Source organism: Bidens hawaiensis, unplaced genomic scaffold (genome assembly GCF_021521415.1).
Source record: "Bidens hawaiensis isolate Kalapana, Puna unplaced genomic scaffold, B.hawaiensis_p1.1 tig00052123_1, whole genome shotgun sequence".
Classification (NCBI taxonomy): domain Eukaryota; kingdom Viridiplantae; phylum Streptophyta; class Magnoliopsida; order Asterales; family Asteraceae; genus Bidens; species Bidens hawaiensis.
In genome coordinates this window covers 56,056-76,459 of record NW_027499343.1, presented here as the reverse complement: position 1 = coordinate 76,459, position 20,404 = coordinate 56,056, and the positions used below count along the sequence as shown (strand labels likewise).

At 31.4% G+C, this 20,404-nt stretch overlaps 3 protein-coding genes across 3 annotated transcripts; 2 read left to right on the top strand and 1 right to left on the bottom strand.

Annotated features, from left to right (window-relative positions):
- The first annotated feature begins 471 nt into the window (after positions 1-471).
- Positions 472-3,594, top strand: LOC143599379 (uncharacterized). The gene is made up of 3 exons (XM_077077349.1): positions 472-816; positions 3,365-3,467; positions 3,555-3,594. Exon 1 carries the CDS (start codon positions 516-518, stop codon positions 771-773), a length of 258 nt encoding a protein of 85 aa, XP_076933464.1. The 5' UTR covers positions 472-515; the 3' UTR covers positions 774-816; positions 3,365-3,467; positions 3,555-3,594.
- Positions 3,395-10,828, top strand: LOC143599381 (UPF0496 protein At3g19330-like). The gene is made up of 6 exons (XM_077077352.1): positions 3,395-3,467; positions 3,555-4,043; positions 4,135-4,445; positions 9,210-9,405; positions 10,606-10,657; positions 10,825-10,828. Exons 1-6 carry the CDS (start codon positions 3,395-3,397, stop codon positions 10,826-10,828), a joined length of 1,125 nt encoding a protein of 374 aa, XP_076933467.1.
- A 5,096-nt stretch (positions 10,829-15,924) lies between these two features.
- Positions 15,925-17,848, bottom strand: LOC143599378 (casparian strip membrane protein 1-like). The gene is made up of 3 exons (XM_077077348.1): positions 17,228-17,848; positions 17,025-17,148; positions 15,925-16,285 (listed from the first exon to the last, which is right to left on the bottom strand). Exons 1-3 carry the CDS (start codon positions 17,518-17,520, stop codon positions 16,079-16,081), a joined length of 624 nt encoding a protein of 207 aa, XP_076933463.1. The 5' UTR covers positions 17,521-17,848; the 3' UTR covers positions 15,925-16,078.
- Between the last annotated feature and the right edge of the window lie 2,556 nt (positions 17,849-20,404).

Below are 20,404 nucleotides of genomic sequence, written 5' to 3'. Positions count from 1 at the left end.
CGAGTGCATCATGACTTTTGATAGTGCCTCTAACCTAAACGCCCACCACTACACAGTGCGTATACATCATATAACCTCATAACTCATAACAATGCATCAATCTATGTCACTTTGCTGTCTAGAGTTTTAAATTTCACCAAACTTATTTAACCATGTACTTTAGTACATCTGACGCCTCCTCAGTGTTTGAGGGGAGGCCCAATTCATATTTTTTTTTTAAATAGATAGCCATAATAATCCGTCACATTTAGTGTTGATAAGATACGGTTAAAGAAAGATAAACAATTTACACACATTATTAAAAGTTTCTTTAGTTTAGAATTAACTATTCTATGAACCTATCCTGTATACACTAGGCATGTTAGGGGTGCCTTACGTGACACCCGTGAGACCATTCGAATACTGTGTCGCCCCGCTCTCGTAACGGGTGCAAATGTTTTTAAGTGATATGTAGACTACACGAATGCGTACGTGATAAGCCTAGTCAAAACAAGTATCCAAACACTTCACTTTATATGTACAAAAGTCGGACTGCCTCAAAACTTAACACTGTGAACCAGCCACACTTGCAGCACACGGCAATGGTGTTTTGGTCATACCCACCGACGAGAAACCAACTAGCCGGCTCAGCCATCGTCTTCATCACCGGCGTCAGTCTCTTCGCCGCCGGAGCATATCTCTCGTTCGTTAACATCGAACCTCAACAAGCTCGAGCTAAAGCCCGTTCCGATTACGTCAAATCTCGCCTCCGCAAGCTTCTTCAAGACGATTAACTTTCAATTCATAATAATATTATTATTATCTCCTTCGCTTTCCGTTTATTCGTTAGGTACGTTTTACTTTCAGTTAATAATAATATTATTATTATTCGTTTGTAAGTTAGGGTTTATGAATTTTAACTAGTGGTTTAACTGAAATTTGTTATATTAGTTAAGAGATTTGGTGTTATTGCTTTAGAAATTGAACCACAGTAAGCTTATTGTGCCCTAATTTTAGAAATAGATCTTCTATTGCAGCATTACTGTTTTATTTTATCGTTTGCTGATTATAATTGTTGATTTATGTGTTTTATTCTTATCTTCATATAATGAGGTAGGCTCGTGAGTAGGTTTTCAAGCTCAAGCTTGGCTCAGGCTAGACTCGTTTGTTATTTGATAATTATTTCACTTATACTTATTTTTCAGTGTATATTTTGGTTACAATTTTTATATAAGTTATTATAATTATTTGCTTTTATATTCATCAAAACTTTTCATATATTAATAATTATTATAAAAGTATATATTTAATATATTAAATAAAAGTTATATAAATAATAAGCTTGTTTAGGCTCGTAGGCCGGCTAGATCTCGACATGTGAAGATCCGGCTTGGGCTCGTAATTAAACAAGTTTATTTTTAGGTTTGAGCTCGTTTAAGCTTTTGGCTTGGTTCAAGCTTTTAAGTTTAATGATCTAATCTCGAGTAGCTCACGAGCGGCTAGGCTCATTTGCACCCCTAATGATGAGATAGATAATATAATAATACATATCATACATAATAGGTTTGTGAGCGTCAGTTGGAAACCGATTCGTAAACCGGTTCCTAGTGATTGGTTCATGAACCTACTTCTTTTTCGGAATATTATTCGTTCAGGTACTTTTAACTTTCTTCCTAGTTATTAAATATCTATCCCCTTGTAAGTTTCATGCTGTTGTAAATTAGGGTTTATAAATTCAAACTAGTGATTTAAGTTAAATTTGTTAAATTAGTTAGAGAGGTGTTATTACTTTAGATTTCTTGGTTATTGTTTGTTGTTGTACATGATTACTGTTGTTATTGTTTGTTGATCATGATCATTGATTATGCGTTTGATTGTTATCTTCATATGATGAGGTGTAAACGAGTCTCGGCTTGTGTTTTCAAGCTCACCTCGTTTCGAGCTCTATTTCTAAAGCTCAAGTTCGGCTTGTGAGTAGTTTTTCAAGCTCAAGTTCGGCTTGTGAGTAGTTGTTCAAGCTCAAGCTCAGCTCGGGTTCGATTCGTTTATAATTTATAAATTATTTTACTTATTATACTTATCTTTTTGTGTATCTTTTAATTGTAATTTTTATATATAACATAATATAAGTTATTTACTTATTTTTATCATTCAAATAAATGTTTTATTGTTTTTATAAAAATATATATTTAATATCTTAAATAAAATATATAATAATAAGCTTGTTTAGGCTTATGAGCTGGCTTGAGCTTGACAAGTGAAGCTCGAGCTCGGGCTCATTTATTAAGCAAGTTTATTTTTAGGCTCGAGCTTGTTTAAGCTCGGCTTGATTTGAGCTTTTAACGAGCTGATCTTGAGTAGCTATCGAGCGGCTTGGCTCGTTTGCACCCCTAATGATGAGATACATAATAGAATAGCATGCATAAATAGGTTCCTCAGCATCGGTTCCAAACCGGTTCCTAGTGATCGGTTCGTGAATCTATTTCCTACTTCTTTTCTGGTTTATTATTTGTTTCGATAATTTTAACTTTCTTCTCAGTCGACACTTCAGTTAATTATCTATCCCCTTGTAAGTTCCATACTGGTTTACTTGCTGTCGTAAATTAGGTTTTATTCATCCGAATGAGTGTTTTTACTAAAATTTGTTCGATTAGTTAGAAATTTGTTGTTATTACTCGAGAACTTTGTGAAGGAAACAGTTGATTTCAAATTGCCCTAATTTTAGAAATTGCTCGTGTTCTAGCATTTGTAGGTGTTCATTCTTTGTACAGAAATAACTGTTATGAACGAATCGAAGTTCGAATAATCAAATCGAGTTTTGAAATTTTGAAGCTGGATTCGATTTTGATTCCAAATTCAATTACTTAATTGAATCGAGTTTTGAGTTTTTCAAGTACGATTTGAGCATTAAACACCCCCTAGTTTACAAATCCCTAAACGGAGTAACAAATTAAATGAACTAGAAATTAAATACAGAAATTGAGTTGACTACTAGATTACGGATTTATAATTTACGCATTTAGTGATTTTGGGTAATTGTTTCTTGAGTTGATCATTAAATTGATTATTAAGGTCATATTGTAAATTCTTATTAGAAGCTCTTTTCTAGTTGTGTCTCTCTCTTTATATATATGTATTTATATTATTATGCGTATAGTTATAAAATAAAAATAGAATGTAGAATTTGAATACGAATTTTGAATCGAATTGAAAATCATAAATTCGTATTCGATTTAAAGTTCGAATTGAATTTCAAGTTTTTTGAGTCCGATTTGAATGCTGAACGACCCTAGTTATTATCGTTTGTTGCTCATGATAATTGATTACGCGTTTGATTGTTATCTTCATATGTTGAGATGAGATTCACAGCTTGATCTTATTGCAGATAGCAGTAATTTTGACTCAAGAGTTGACAATGCTTCATTGTTTGCGGCCATCACAGCCTGGATCAGCTGACAATATTCGTTCTCACCGACTTCCATTTCAAGGTAATCCTGTTAAGCAATTTTAACATTCTTTATTATAAATATCTAATTTAATTAATAGTAATTTAACATGTTTTAATAATTTTACAGGCAACTCATCTGGTATAACTTCAAGTTCAGGATCACAAGCTTCCACAATTCTCAACGTGACCAACGAGTACACATCAGCATTACAAACTAGTTCATACAGTGAAATACGGGTTTTTCTTGATATAGAAACCGAACGACCTGGTGAGATTACACAAGAACAACTCTTATCACAAGTTCTTCGCCCGAACCGTGACTTCGTTGAAAACATTATTAAACGCGCTAAACCCGGTTTCATAACCGACTTGCTATGGTCGTTCTTTGACCACAGTGAAAACAAGGCCCGATTATGTCTAGACCTGACCCGAGCCATCCGACGGGCCCACACCTTAATCGCACCTTTACAAGACCTCCTACACGTCCTCCCGTTAGACTCCGAAACCGACTCGTTATCCTCACCGCAATGCAACCGAGCCTTTGATCTTCTCTTAAAATATGAACAACTTGAAAACCCGTTTCCCGTCCCTGGGTCCCGCAACGTGTGTGGCACGCGCAATTGCTTTCTCTGACCTCAATAGTCAACTCGAGAGTCTTGTAAGAAAGTCAAACTCTCGTATTCATTTGCTTCATTGGGTCACCATAGGATCTGCAGTTGGGTTAATAAGTATAACCGTTGGGGTTATTATAGCCGGTGTGATTATTGCTAGGCATGCTTTTATCGCTCTTGCGGTTTCCATGTTTCTCCCTGCTGCATTCATTCCTTCAAAAATGGAGAAAAAAGAACAATATCTTCTTCAACAGTTAGATGCTGCACAAAGGGGAACTTTTGTGTTACATGAAGATATTATTACAATTGAACGCCTTGTGAACCATTTGTATTCGGATATCGAGGTTAACAAACGGTTTATACGCAGTGGTTTATGGAGGGGTAAAGATATGCATTCTATTATGGAGGTATCGCGACAGTTAAAAAGGAATCATATTTATTTTGAAAAACAGTTAACCGATCTTGAAGAGCATTTGTGTCTCAGTTTTGCTGCGATAAACCGGGCTCGATCTCACCTTATTCAGATTATTAGCCTTCATCTAGATGACCCCCATTTTTAACGTGGATTTTTTTTTTTCATTTTTATTTGATATTTTTGATTGTAGAGTTTTGAGTTTTTAACCAAATTGAGTTATAGCTAATGAACTTCATATGCTTACTTTCTTTTCTTTCTCAGTATATGCACATGACATTGATTCAATTTATTATAAGTATCATCTAGATGTTTTCTCATCTTTTATATTTGTCATTTTATTATGTGCATAATAATAATAATCTGTTGATATTGTAATCACTAATGATATGTTCTTGCAATAACTCAGTCATTGATGGTGTGATGTTCACTTAAGTTTGCTATAACAAATTGATAAGTTGATTATTTTGATTTAAAAATATTCGTTTTATAGACTACTACTAACTAAAATAAAATTTCCAAACAGTAATTTATTTTAAAAACTGGCGGACTAGCTTCTAGCTGGACGCCAAAGAAGGAAAAAGAAAAATTACATAATTCATTACAACTCAGTGCTTTAAATTTGGACTTTTTCTAATCCAAAGAAAGTCCAACGACTTCAAATCTTCAATCGCCTTAAATGTCAATGCTTCTTTGTTGGAAAAGGCTGCTTCATTCTTTGCTTTTCAAATATACCAACACGATTCCGTGAAGAACTTTCCTTTTTTTATTGCACAAGGGGAGCGTAAATATGCAAGGAAAGGAGATCCTGAACCGAAAACACGTATACCTGATGGATCTTGCACCAAGAGCTTACGAATTGCCAAATTTGTGTGTATTGTGTACTGAAAAATGATGCTTTTAGTCAATATTAAATTTTTTCTTTAATAATAGGAATCCGTCAAATGAATATGATTTTAAATCTAGGAAACTATGTCGGTTATTGGTAATTTTAAATCTCAACTATTGATTTAACATAATCCAACTATTATGATTTATTCATAGTCTTCATAGTAAACTACTTATTTTTAGGATAACTCTCCCATATATATATATATATATATATATATATATATATATATATATATATATATATATATATAATGAAACAATAAAAAATCTTACGTGTCGCGATGTGGTCGCTCTCATTTCTTTTAGAGTCACCAGATTGGTTTGATTTTTAAATGGAGGCTTCTCATGCATTTGACCCGAATTCACGGGTATGGGTCTTACCAAACCCAGATATTCCTTAAACGGGTTATAACATCTAATTAAATTAAAAATTATTCTCACCAAATTATTGATGTGTAAATCCTACAAAATAAGATATACTACAAATTATTATAAGATTTTTTTTAAAAAGATATTATTTATAATTAAGAAACAACTTTATAGTAAAAAAAATAAGCGAGTCTTGGGTCTCACCAAACCCAGATAATTTTTAAACCGGGTTATAACATCTTAGTTATTTGTGAAACCCTTTTATCATCAAACTCTAAGTATATAATAAATTTTCTTACAATAAATAAAATTAAACTATAAAAAAGTATATAACGAATAATGTAAAACAGATATGTGTGTGCGCGCGCGATGTGTCATGTTTTAATTTGTCAAATTTGTTATATGAATAAAACGTATAAAAATTTATAATAATAGAAAATGTACATGCAAATCTCAATGGATATTCTTTTTAAGTCAAGTTTATGATAAAATGATGTGAATTCAAAAGAGGGTTTAAGTTGTTTTACAAAGGGGAATAAAAATGAGAAGGATAAAAAGTATTTGTAGCCACACAAAAAACCTCTAAAAAAAATTTAAAAAAAATCATAACTCAAAATTTAATAAAAAAACGGAAAAAGTAAAAAACACAAAAATGTTTCCACAATCTTTCTCGTTCTCATAAAAAACACAATGGTAAGTGAAAAAGTCGTTGTGTATTTTTGTTTATCATTGTGTTTTTTGTTTATTTTCGTCATTGATTTTGTCTTTTTTCCTTGACATTGTGTCTTTTTTTTTATATTGTGTTATATTATTCAACATTGTGCTATATTTTGTTCGGCATTGTGTTTATATTTTATGATCTATTGTGTATTTTTTTAGTTATAATTGTGTCTTTTGTTCATTTTCGTCATTGTGTCTTTTCCTCAATCTTTTTTGAATGATGGCGGAAACATTATAGTTTTTTTAATTTTTTTTTGTTTTTTATTTATATTTTGAGTTATATTTTTATATTATTCTTTTTGAATTTATTTTTAAGGGGTTTTTATGTGGTAACAAATTTTTCTCAAACTTTTTATTTTTGTCTCACTTTGTATTTTAATTTTACTATTCAAAAGGGTATGTGTGTGAGTTTGTCGTTAAAATATATGTAATAGTATAAATTAAAATCATATTGAAACTTTTAAGTGCAATGATTTGAACTAATCAATGCCCTGATAACCGTAAAGAGCACAACTATTTTTAATCAAAGTCGGTCACTTGTAGAAATCTAAAGTCGAGATCATTTATAGGTTTTGGTCTTGACTAGGGCTGTAAGCGAACCGGACGTCCGTCGGCGTCCGTTCGGCAAGAAGTTCGTTTATGTTCGTCTGTTTAATAAACGAACCGGACATGGACACAAAAATTTCGTTCGGTAAGCTTAACGGACGAACACGGACAAGGGCCAAGTCCGTTCGATAGTGTTCGTGAACGTCCGGTAACGTTCGTCCGATTACGTCCGGTAATGTCCGTCAGGTATCGTTAGTGTTTATATCTATCCAGTATTGTAATTTAACTGCAGAATTTCTAGTGTTATCAAAACACTTTTATATTACTACACATGTTTGATATCTCTTATATTATAGTGATACACTTTATGTTAATATATTAAGTGTTAAGTATATTTGGATGTTATATGGTGTAATTCCTAATTTGTATGTGAAGTTGTTTAGATATATGCTTGGTATCAATATGTAACCGTTTATATTTGTCCATTAGTGTTCGTTGTCCATTAATGTTCACATGATTGTTTGTCCATTAATGTCCATTAGTGTCCGTTTGCCCATTATCGTCTGTTAACGTCCGTTTAAAATATTAACGGACGGACATGGACGGACACGGACAAACTCAATTTCTTAATGGACGGACACGGATATGAATTTTCGTTCGGTAGAGTGTTCGTGAACCGTCCGTTTGTCCGTCAAAAGCTTAACGGACGGACACGGACATGCTCTCGTCCGGTTCGGTCCGGTCCGTGTACACCCCTAGTCTTGACCAATAACTAAACCAAATTGACCAATCCTCATCCCATGTTATAAATCTTACTACTCTAATAAATAATTACTACTATATGGCACTTGTCACACTCTCATCCTTTCTCATATTCTTTAACTCATTTTCTTAAATATGGATACTACACGGGTCATTACCCACCCACTTTATTTGTTATTCAAAACTTCTAACCCTAGATACCAAATTTCTCCCAACTCTCATCACGTATGCCTTTCCATCAGCCCTCTCCATGGCCTCCACCACCACCCCAAGTGCCGGCAACAAAATAGACCCTCTCTACGGCCACCACTGTTATCGCCCCCCTTCACTATATCTACTATATATATACATATACGACGCAGCGGTGGAACTCAAAACCCCTAAATCTCTTTCTCTCATCTTCACCAGGTATTATTATTATTATTATTATTATTATTATTAACTCTTTTGATTGAATTTTGATATTAGATTGATTGAAGGTTTACGTTTAATATGTTCAATTTGAGATTTGTGTATTAATCAGCTCTTTACAGATCATGTGTAATTGATATTATTATTATTATTATTATTATTATTATTATTATCATCATCATCATTCATCAGACTTTTTCGGTATTATTATTATTATTATCATTATCATTCATCATTCATCTGAACTGCAAATTAATAATAATATGTTCAAAGATTTTGATTTAAAGTTGGTTACTTTTTCTCATAATATTGTCTAGAATTGTATTCGTAAACTAATATCATGATTGAAGGAAGGAACTAGGGAAGGGTAAGTGAAGGAGTAGAATGATTATTCTTAATAACTCGGAAGTCAAATTTTTAAGACAGAATTACAGAGATTGTCCTTTATGTTTATAGCAAATTTCATTCATTGTCCTTTATCTTTAAAATTGATGAGTTTTATCCTTTACGTATACAAATCCGACAATGTATGTCCTTTAATGCTAACCCAGTTAGTTTTTTTGGTTAAGTCATGTCATGTACATTGCACATGAGGGTAAACTGATCATTTTACTTATTTATTTTAAAAAACTATAATAACAATTAAACCTAATATATATTTATAAGTATTGTATTTATATATAATTATTAAACGAGATTCACCAGAGCCGTCGTTTATGTTGTTATATTCATGTTTCTGTTAATTTCTTATCATTCCATATGAAAACCTATGGTTTGTTATTTTATAAAACCTAGAATTTGGGGATTTTTCAAATCGATGGGTCAGTGTGGTCAGGGGATATAGCTAGTTTGCTGGATGCTATAATTAATCGATTGTTGTAGTCTCGACGAGCGAGGACGGCCGGTAGGTCCAGTTATCGGATTCGGAGTTCCGGTAACTTTGTACCATTTTATGATATATTTTTCTTCAATAACCGAATATCCCCCAAGTCTGATTGAACTTTGTGGTAACGATTTATCCATTTTCGTTAGTATTTTGCTGTTTGATTGTGTTTTTTAGCATGAAATGACATATCTAAAAGGGATGATGAAGGTTTTAAGATGGGAGTGGGCTTTAGAACGAGGATATGCAGGTGGGGACGCGCCAGGTGTGGTGGTGGTGGTGTCCGTTTTTGGTGAAGAATGTGGTTGTGGCTCGTCGGAGATTGAGCTTTGGTGGCAAGTAGATGAACAAGAACAAAGCAGATGGAGGTGGGGTTGAATTAAATTATATATAAATACAATACTTGTAAATATATATTAGGTTTAATTGTTATTATAGTTTTTTAAAATAAATAAGTAAAATGACCAATTTACCCTCATGTGCAATGCACATGGCCTGACTTAACCAGAAAAACTAACTGGGTTAGCGTTAAAGGACATACATTGTTGGATTTGTATACGTAAAGGATAAAACTCATCAATTCTAAAGATAAAGAACAACGAGTGAAATTTGCTACAAACATAAAGGACAATCTCTGTAATTCTGTCAATTTTTAATTTAGAATTTATTATTATAAATGGTTTAAACCTCATTTTCAAGTGAAAGTTACCTTTATGCATATTTGAGTCAAAGGTTTACATTTGTTTATTGTTATTAATGATGTGTGAATGTGGTTGGTTTTAACAGGTAGGTTCACAAACTGCATTGATGGAGATGACTTCAGCGAGAGGAGGATTTTCTTAGCAGTCATATAATGATGAAACTGAAACATATGATGACAATTTGTTTACGACTGTTGGACTGTTAGAGCAACTTAATGTCACTAGAGACTCTTTGGATTATTTGTGGTACATGAAACGCTAACACAACCAATCATAAACGAATATCTTGACAACCGTAGGAAGTTAGATATACTAACCCCACCCAATGTTGTTATATCTGAATAATAACAATTACCCGATTTGTTTCTATTTCAACACAATCATAACCCTAGATATGCTCCGTCCCAAACGCCTCTGCATATCGCTTTTTCCTTCTCCGATTACACGACGTGGCTGCTATCTTCCTTCTCCGAATACAAACGACTCTAGGTATGCTCTGTCCCAAACCTTAAATCCATCAAAACCTTTATTGTGGGTTTGATTTTTTTTACTAAATTAATAAACTTTGTGTATAGATCTGTAATTGTGACGGCATGGAATGTGTTCAAATTATGCACGGCTCTTAAAGGCCTAGGCTTGATCATGTTTTAAAGGCGAACATTTTAGGTTTTAATCTCATGTTTTGGAGATTAAACAAGTCAGTTTTCTGATATTTTTGTAAAAAGGTTGGACTTTGGTTTGATATAAGCCCTAAATATCATTTCATCTGACTTTAGCCTTTATAACTTTTTGTTCAAATGATGTATATCTAATATGAAAATTTGTTTAGCCTTTATAACTTTTTGTTAACTGTTTTTTTATTGTATTTGCAGATAATGGTAGCTTTTGGTTGAATGTTTTACTTTCGTTGCTAGAGGTTTTAAGGTATTCTTTGCTATTTACGTTTTGTGTTATTGGTTTGGCAGCCGATTTTGTTGTAATTCACATATAACAAAAATGTTTTGTTCTTTCAATCTTGCTCTCATAGCTCCCGTTTATGGTGTGTTTGAATCGATTAAGTTGATATATTTAATTTTGGTTTTTTACTACAGATAGGTAAATGCTTTTGTCCCTATTTTACAAATACATGATTATATACATATCTTAAGACCGTATTTAAAAGATTTTTAAGTATTGTTTGGTTCAAGACTTGTGATCTTGAACAAAATATTATTACAGGATCTAATTTCCAGGAAAAAAAAAGCCACAAGAAACACTCTTTTATAGTCATATGAAATACATATGTCACACCTAACCATTTGTAATCATGAAAAATACATATGATAATTATTAATAAGGTGTTTTAAGGGTGTTTGGGTTTTGGGATTGTGTATCCAAGATTCTGAGTGAAATAAGCAAATTGCAGCTGTATATTCCAAATTGCTTATTTCAAAAACCAAGAAGCTATCCAAAACACACACTTAGATAGTTTTATTACTTTGATTTTTCAACCTGTAGGTATTTGCAGGAAGTTGGTCCCTTTTGCAACTGTTCTTGGAGTTGTGATTATGATATTCTGTTTAACTAAAAGAAATCGTTGTTTATAAAGTATCTACTTTATATGGTGTTGGATGAATTTATACTTGGGACTTGCTGTGACGGACTGACGGGTAATATTATAATTATAATCCATATATATATATATATATCAATTTATTATATGAACTATATGTCATTTATTTATATGAATTTTTATGGTATAACTGGTTTTAGCAATAAGAAGATCAATATTTAGTTTTTAATATTTTTCTTTCATAACCCATACCAAAATGCTTTAGAAGCATATATATATTTTATGACTTGATTTATACTTTTTTTATACATTTATATATATTTAATTTAATATGCCTTATATGACAAATTACTTAATTAAAAGCATTCATAATTTTAAATCTTCTAATATTCTACTAACTTAGAATAATCACTATTTTTTGAATAATGGCTTTAAGGTTAGTATGTCTATGTCATTTTCCTAAAAATTACATTCATATGAAATGAGACAAATCATTTTGTTATATTTTAATTTTCGGTTTTATATGTTGCTTGATTATACAATTGTTAATTGTAAAACATAAAATTATTTAAAAATTTTGTCATACAAAGAATATCAATAACAACAAATATATCATGATCAATTAGTTTCCAATTCTAAAGATTCTAAGGATGAATATATCATCAAAGTTTAGGTAATTTTGTTTTTGGGATAATCGTGGTATTTTTTTTTTGTAAACATGAGTGAATGATCTAAAAGACATCATATTAATTGATTGAAATGTATGATACTTATGCGTATAAATATATTTTTTTTGTTAGTTTCATGGATATATCATCATAGATAGTTGGCATGTACTCGAAAAAACCTTACTTGTCTCTACGGACAACTATACGTGGCAATATCAGGAATTACAAGCAAGCATATATGTTACCTTACCAAAAGTTACAAGCAAACATGGACTAAAAATTTTGATTTATTGATAAGCAATGTATAAGGACCAATACAATCGCAAATGTAGTGTACAAGAAAGTTATTACTTATTACATATTTGTGTAATCTTAGTTATGTAATTTATGTGATTTTAATATAAATTGTAATTATATTAACAATATATGATCATTTCGTTGACTATATTTCACTTAATGCTTAAAGTTTAAAATTTTCATCAATTACCGTGTAATACACGGGACTCAAACTAGTTATATATATATATATATATATATATATAGATAAATATCAAATGTTGGTGTCACAACTCCTTTTTAGAAACTAACTATTTTAATATTTATGATTTTAGTTTAAATACTGAAACAAGTTAGTTAGTGATAGTGTGTTGGCTAATGTATGTTTCGCTAACTTTCTATAACGTAAGGTTGCCAAGGTTTGCAAGCTTCAAATCCTAATGGTTGTATACATGAATGTTTTTTTAATTAACTATTTATTGTTTTATATTTTGGTGGGTTGTGACTTTATATTTTTTTGAAAGACCTTTTTATTTATTTAGATTCTTTTTTAAAGGTTTTTAATTTGAGGAAATTGAGTTTTAGATTTAGTTTTGGTATCGTGACGAATTTAAGCGACGCCAACTAAAAACGCAATGCTCCATCGGTGCAACACCCGTTATTTTTTATGTTCACTTCTGGTATGATAACAAACCTAATCTTTATCGACCTAATGTATGTCAACTCGCCGCAACGCCCATGTATTTTGTTCTTTTTTTAAATATGTTTTTTCGACATTATTTTTTGGGTTTAGTGGAGTGTTGTGGCGAACCTATAGATACCGACCGAATTTTCGTCTGTAATTTGCCAACCGAATAAACGTCATTTTACTTATATTATTTTTTGTATCAAAAGCTATACGTTTACTAATTTATTTTTCTATCAGATACCGATCATATATGGACCGCTTTTATCATAAGTTGTAGGTGTGCTTACACTATTCTGGGCGTTCACGTATATTTTTTTGATTTAGTATAGGTGTCGTGACGAACTTAACCGATATCGACTGAATTTACGTCAAGCCTAGTTAAGATGAAAGATAAAGTGACTTCGGTTTGTATATAATTACTTTTATATAATAAATCGTAAGAGCATTCACGTTATATTCATTATCATTAAATCCAGAATTACACTAAAACACATTACATTTCCTTTCTTATTTTCAAATAAATAATATTTTTTATACATTTATCATTACCATTTCTCTTTCCTTCACTCATAACAACTTTCAAAATATATTAAAAAGTCATAGGGGGTAAATGGTAGTTTTTTAAATATACAGATAAATCACGGCGTTTTTTAAAATATAAATACTATTCACTCACAACATTTAAATCAATCTCTAAATTATAAAAACATTCCTCACATAAAATAGGGGTTGGATAAGAATTCTCTAATTTATTATAAATTGATGAATATTCAAAATGAAAACTACTTCATAAGTTAAAAGAGAGTTTAATATTTTGATTTATTTCTGTTGCAATTAGTTAACATGTTATTTCAGATTTTAAAATCTATCTATACAATAAAAGAGTGGATTTTAAACAACAATCTCCTACTTTTTATCAAATCTATTTAAATTGCCACATGCCATTTTTATAATTTTTTTCTTTTTTAATTAAATACATTTCATTAAATCTTCTTAAATTATCATATGCATTTTGACAATTATTATTATTTTTTTCTTTTCATTAAAATACTTTTCATCAAATATATTTAAATTGCTACATAATATTTTGGCATTTCATTATTATTATTTTCTTTTCTTTAAAATATTTTTCATCAAATTTCTTTAAATTGCCACATGACATTTTGACATTTTTTTTTATTATTTTCTTTTAATTAAAATACTTTTCATCAAATCTTTTGAAATTGTCACATGACATTTTTTTATTTTTTCCTTTTCATTAAAATTAAAATTGAATTCACATATAGCGGGTTTTGTAAACAACCAAATTATGTCAACAATAATTCCATTTTCATCCTTCAAACTTAAACCTAACAATTCTCATTGGTCGATCCTCTTCTCAATCAGAATTCACTTGTAATCGATGTCTTCAACTTTAAAGGTAATCCTTAATCCTAATTATTTGATGACAATCATAATTGATATGTAACCCTCAATGATAATTCTATGATAGTGATCGTTAATCGTATTATGATGTATTTCGATTGGACTATACATACTCTATTTAAACGATTCCAGTTTGCATATTCAATTTACAGATTCTATTGGAATATACATATTCATATGTAATCCTTAACCGTAATTCTATAATGATTATACCCTAATTCAAAGTATAAATGCAATTAAACTGTACATATTCAATTAACGATCTTTGTATGCTTTTGCATTCGTTTTCTACATTAGAATTATAAGGTTTGATTTCTTTTTTTACATGTGTTTCAATCGATATTCATCAACATGGGTATCGATGTATCGAATGCAACACAAAATTTAAACATTCATAGGAGATTCATTGGTAAAAACATGGGTTTTGATAAATTAATTATATCCTTTTGGTTCTTTGATTAAATCCAATTTATGAAATGGGACTTCTCAAATTTTATAACTTTGGTTTGAAATTAAAGAGTTCTATTCCGATTTCTATATAACTTTATACAAAATGACCTAAGTTTGACTAAGTCGATACAATGATGCAATGGTTTCAATTCATCAAAAATTATCCTGTTAATCTAACTCTGCGTCATAAATTATTCAAATAAACTTTTGATTGTTATAACTCTAATTGGTAACATGATTTATAAACAAGGTTTCTGATTGGTAACGTGATTTAAAAACAGGGTGTCAATATTAAATAAAAATTTGTGCAGATTGTCAAAAAACAACAGGGTTTCGATTTTGGGCAAATAATTGAAGATTTAATTAAGCATACAATGATGTGTATTGTAATCGCCCGTGGCATTTCTTTTAATCCGTTGCATGCATTTTACATTATTAAAGAATAATTATATGTATACTAATTTTCAGTATTTGATGTCAAATATTATGTTATTTATTCAAGCGTTGATCTTTAGAGGCTTATACGGTCTACCAGCTTTTTCGACATTCTGTTCCAAGGCTCGGGCTATCATTTGTTGGAATCAATGAGGTATTTATTAAAGTGAGTATTTATTATTATTATTATTATTATTATTATTATTATTTTGTTTCTAAATAATGTTTTTAAAATAAAATGAGTATTTATTTATTAATTTAACTTTTTACAAATTATTTGTTGAAAACATATTTCAGAGTGTGGACCTTTGGGTCCTTTTTTACATGTTTTGATTTTCCATATTTAGTTTCGATAGGGAACACTTAAAGTATTAGACAACTTTAAGATTTAGTCTATATGAAAGCTTACCAATAAAAAATTTTAAAATTGTAACGTTTGTTAACTACTACAAAACACTAATGTCTATTATGTGTATGCTATTGATAACTTTATGATATTAGCAAAAATGTTTGTAATTGTTTATATTATCATTTTTTATCGTTTTTGTTTTACTATTACCCTGAGTACTACATGTGTTTTTGTTTTAATTTTTTTTAATTATATATGTTTTACTAACCCGTGTATCACACGGGTTTTAACCTAGTAGCTTAACAAACTATTAGAATTCATAGTAGTTTATAAGATTTACCGATAATTAAAAACACATAATTCAAAACAAAATTAAAAACTAGATTAGTGACACTGAAAATCAACTTTACAACCATTTCATTCACACCTCAGATCGATCGATCAATGTTGAAATACAAATTGAGTATATGAAAATCAACAACCATGTAGCAAATTCATGTTTCTAAAGAGCAAATGCAGATAAGACGACCAAGAACATGAGGACAACCACCGTTAAGAAAGATGCAACAACTGCTCCGCTGATTTCTTGACAAAAGTCGTTGAATTGCTGACAAATGGCCGGCCAGTTTGCGTCCGAGTTTCCATTATGCGCCAAGTAGACTATTGATGCCGCTCCACCAGCTGCCGCGGTGGTTAGAGCAATCATCACCTGCGATCGAAACCATAGATATTATATACGGCAAAATAATTTCTTATGATTATCTTGGAGAAGACCAAAGTTCAAAACCTTTTTTGAAGTAGAAAATAGATGGATGTGTGACACACCGTTTCAAAAAATAAATAACTTTTTTTTATGATTATCTAAATATTAAGGGTCACACACTTTAGGGTAGGGTATATTATATTTAGTTCTATACCGACTACACTGAAATTACGTGAACCAAAATTTTAAAATGTTTAAACCGAACACAATTAAGTGTTCGGTTTTCGGTTATGCTTTATACCGAAACAAAATTAGGTAATCAGTTTTCGGTTATGGAAAACAATTCGGTAAAAACTTTATTGTGAGCTATTAATCTTCCAATATGGACAACTCATTAAACGTTTTGTTCATTGTAGTAACAAGATAACCAAACCGAGGAGCCCGAAATCTAAACCGATGAACACCCATCTTGTTAAACTTCTGGCCTTTTGGTTTGAAATTGTTACCAAGGAAACGAAAAATAAAAAACACAAAAATACAAAAAGAAAATAGATATCCATTTGCATGGGCAGAGCTAGGTATCTAGCGTTTCATACTTATTTTTAGGTGTAAGATACAAAAAGTCATCCCGATTGACCGTACATATATTCAAAAGGTTGTTGTCTTGATAAAAAGTTTGTGTCACCGTCCATTTGTTACTTACGTGACACAAAGAAACAAGACCGGAATATATAAGTTATCTTACGGTATCAAGAAAGATGAGAACGACCCTTGGTGCTACCAAATGTGGGCGGATGATGCATACGATAGATACAGGGATCGTTAGGGCTAGGTAGGCGGCGGTTATGGCGTTAGCGATCACAAAGAACCTGCCATGCATACGAAATCAACTTTTTAAATTAATGTGATATATTATAACTTTAACATATGTTTTTAGTTATGACATACGTAAAAGCGGGTAAATCATCAAACTCGGCCTTGAATTGAAAGAACTGAGTGAAGAACGGAAGAGTTTGTTCCGTGGAGCCCATGGCTATCGCGGCTCCTAAAGCCGCAGCAATACCGGCTATCCTAAGGACCACATCAAATATGGCTAGACCTCTTTTGTACCCTCCTTTTGGAGCCCTTTGAACCACTGGCTTCTTGGTGCTTGAGGCTGGTGGTGTTGCCAATAACGGCGCCTTTCCCTTCCTTTCCTTGGGTGTCTCGGTGATGTTGATTGTAGCTGAATCACCATCCATTTTAAGGAGAGAACGAGAGCGAAAACGCGCGAGTAAAAGAGGATCTAGAGAAAGGAGGGCAATAGCAGATGGTGTGAATATTGGTCTGGTTGAAGAATGTATAAATAGTTTGAAATGAATGAAGAGTTGGTTAGACAATTGGTGAAGAGAGTATAATGAAGTTGATGGTTTCCTCTACTCCACTGGGTCCAAAAGGGAATACCTACCCAACTAAACCCCTATTATATCTTTTATTATTTCCTTATTACAATAAAAAGATATATAACACGAACTCAAATTCTAACTTGTAAAATTGTGGTTCTGCGGTGTAATATATTTAAACTTTGTGATATAACATACTTTAAATATTTTGTTACAACAAATTTAAACTTTCATGTTACATATACTAATATATTTCAACACAAATAGTTGCCCAAGTATAACATGATAAATTTATTTTATTTTTATTTTTAGATAGATATATATATTATATAAAGGGTCATTAGAAGCAAGGCGGTCTCACCCATTGGCTATTCCTCATCTAACGAGAAATTTTTTTGACCAAACTTTTAGCATGTAAAGAGGAATATGAAATGGGATGTGAGATATTTTATTAACAACATGAAAAGAAAAACATATTTTTAATTAAAATATGTTTATGAAGATGATGAATGAGATTTGAGTGTTTTATGTTATTTATTGTGGGCTAACTAGCATATGTTAGTTTAAGATTCACGTCATTAACACATAGGCAATGGAGTTTTAATTCTAGCACATCCAGGTGTTATGGGTTAACCAATTTTAACTAGTTAGTTACGGTGACCGGTGAAGGAAATATTGAAACTATCAAAAAAAAAGTTTGATTGGTTGTCAGTTGGTAGATCCTGAAATTCTATCAAAGTAGCAGTTAGTGATGATGATGATTGTAGTTAAACGGACATTTTAAAATATTCTCTAACCCTTTAAAACCCTAATAAATGTTGTTACACAAAAAAAGTTAGCATTTGAACTACCATGACCCATCATATGCTTATGATCAACGCACTATTAGGAAAGAAGGGATGCAAAAAGACACATACTCCAACAAACTAGGGACCATATAAATAACAAACCATGATGGTGATTGATCAAGAACTCAAGATGAGACTACACAATATCTGTATGTGATAGTGACTGGTTTGGATCGGGACCACACTGGTCTGGACTGGACCAATGTTGTTTTGCATGTATAATAGTCACGCTTATCCTTTCATTTGATACAACCAATAACTATCACACATTTTACACCCAACAGTGATACTTGATGCTTAAATCAACTTTTTTTTTTGTCTATTGATAAAGTAAATTTTGTTACCCATAATAAATAAACAAACGAATAGATTATACAAATTTATCAGACCCATATAGGATCTTTGTATCGAAATAGAATCATAACATCTTATATTTTTAAAGCATCTAACCATGTTTAATGGTTTAATTGAGCAAGCGTCATATGATTGATCTAAGGGACAATAATAGGGATGAGATTTTTATCGAATATTGGCACTGTATTTGCCTATCAAACCTGACCAAACACACAATTGGTATCTATATGTATTGTTATTTTTTCATGTCCCCTTTTTAGTATTAATTTTCAATGGTACTGTTACCTTACCAACAAAATCGGTACGCTATTTGGTTTATACTTTCCTTAAATTTCATTATCGGTATCTCTCGGTAAGTTGCCAATCTCTACACCCCTAGTATAGACGTATAGTATAATATGCATTATACACATTTTGTAGTAACGTGTTTTGTAAAGATATTGTGTTGTTTCCATTAAGGAGAAAATAATAAAATATTTATATTACTTGTACTAGAAAATAAATGATATAACTAACTTAAAGCTACTTAGAAAGAGTGATTTATGGAGCTAGATTTTAGGAAATTACTTGGTAATTTGAAAAACTACTAATCGTAATAACTAAATCCTAGATCCATGGGTCTAGATCTATTTTTACTCTTCTTATCAAACTATCTCTTTTATACTTTAAGCTACCCGTATATATATACAACCTATAGAAACACAAAATTGAGAAAAGAACAAAGATGCACAAATTTACAACAGAAAGGAAGTCAAGTTTTAAAAAGAAAAACCAATAAGGAAGAAAACGTACTTTGGTTAAAGGAAAAAGGTAAAAAAAATAAAAGGCTCTATAAATTCTAATTTTGCAAATCCTAATCATATTGGTGTAATGGTGTCACTTTATTTCCATCTATTAGAAATTTCTATCCATCACAACCACATCTCCTTCTCATAGACCCTAAAAAACCAACAACCTTCACTCTTTTTTCTCTTTATCATTACCTATTTTTCTCTTTACCATTACCTAGGTGTATCTCCATCTCCATCATCTCCATCTTTAACCAACATCAAGTTGGTTCATTTTTCAGTTGCAAACTATCTTAATCTCTTGACAATAGATTGCAAGCCTTGGGCATGAAACAAAGTTACCAAAGCTACTGAAAGCGCTTGCTATATGAAGTACACGCGCTGAAGAAACACTAACCAGACCCCGGACAGATTACTGGTAACCTGGGGGTTGGAGAGATGTTTCCCACGAGGGGTTAGACCCTTGGAAGATGGTTCTTCTGATAACCTGCAAAACAGACACCATGAGCTCGTCACTGAGAAGGGGGGGGGTTCCTTCTTGTGACCACCCTCCGGCGTGAGAATCAGACTAGATTGCTCTTTAAATATAAAAGTATATTAAGAGATTGCTAGAGCAGATATCAGGTATAATATGATGATAATGTAGTAAGATGATAAGATGAGATGGTCATACCATTTGGGGTATTTATAGCCAAAGGTAGGTTTCCAAGGAGGTATGGCCGGCTGCTACAGTGTTCCTGTTCATCAACAGTA

What these genes read in the sequence shown, in the direction of transcription:
- LOC143599378 (XM_077077348.1), bottom strand. Translation starts at nt 17,520, where the DNA reads ATGGATGGTGATTCAGCTACAATCAACATCACCGAGACACCCAAGGAA. An exon ending in GATGATTTACCCGCTTTTAC is followed by an intron (nt 17,149 to 17,227) that starts GTATGTCATAAC and finishes TATGCATGGCAG; the next exon opens with GTTCTTTGTGATCGCTAACG. An exon ending in TTCTCATCTTTCTTGATACC is followed by an intron (nt 16,286 to 17,024) that starts GTAAGATAACTT and finishes TTTCGATCGCAG; the next exon opens with GTGATGATTGCTCTAACCAC.
- LOC143599379 (XM_077077349.1), top strand. Translation starts at nt 516, where the DNA reads ATGTACAAAAGTCGGACTGCCTCAAAACTTAACACTGTGAACCAGCCA.
- LOC143599381 (XM_077077352.1), top strand. Translation starts at nt 3,395, where the DNA reads ATGCTTCATTGTTTGCGGCCATCACAGCCTGGATCAGCTGACAATATT. An exon ending in TCACCGACTTCCATTTCAAG is followed by an intron (nt 3,468 to 3,554) that starts GTAATCCTGTTA and finishes ATAATTTTACAG; the next exon opens with GCAACTCATCTGGTATAACT. An exon ending in ATATGCATTCTATTATGGAG is followed by an intron (nt 4,446 to 9,209) that starts GTATCGCGACAG and finishes TGTGTTTTTTAG; the next exon opens with CATGAAATGACATATCTAAA.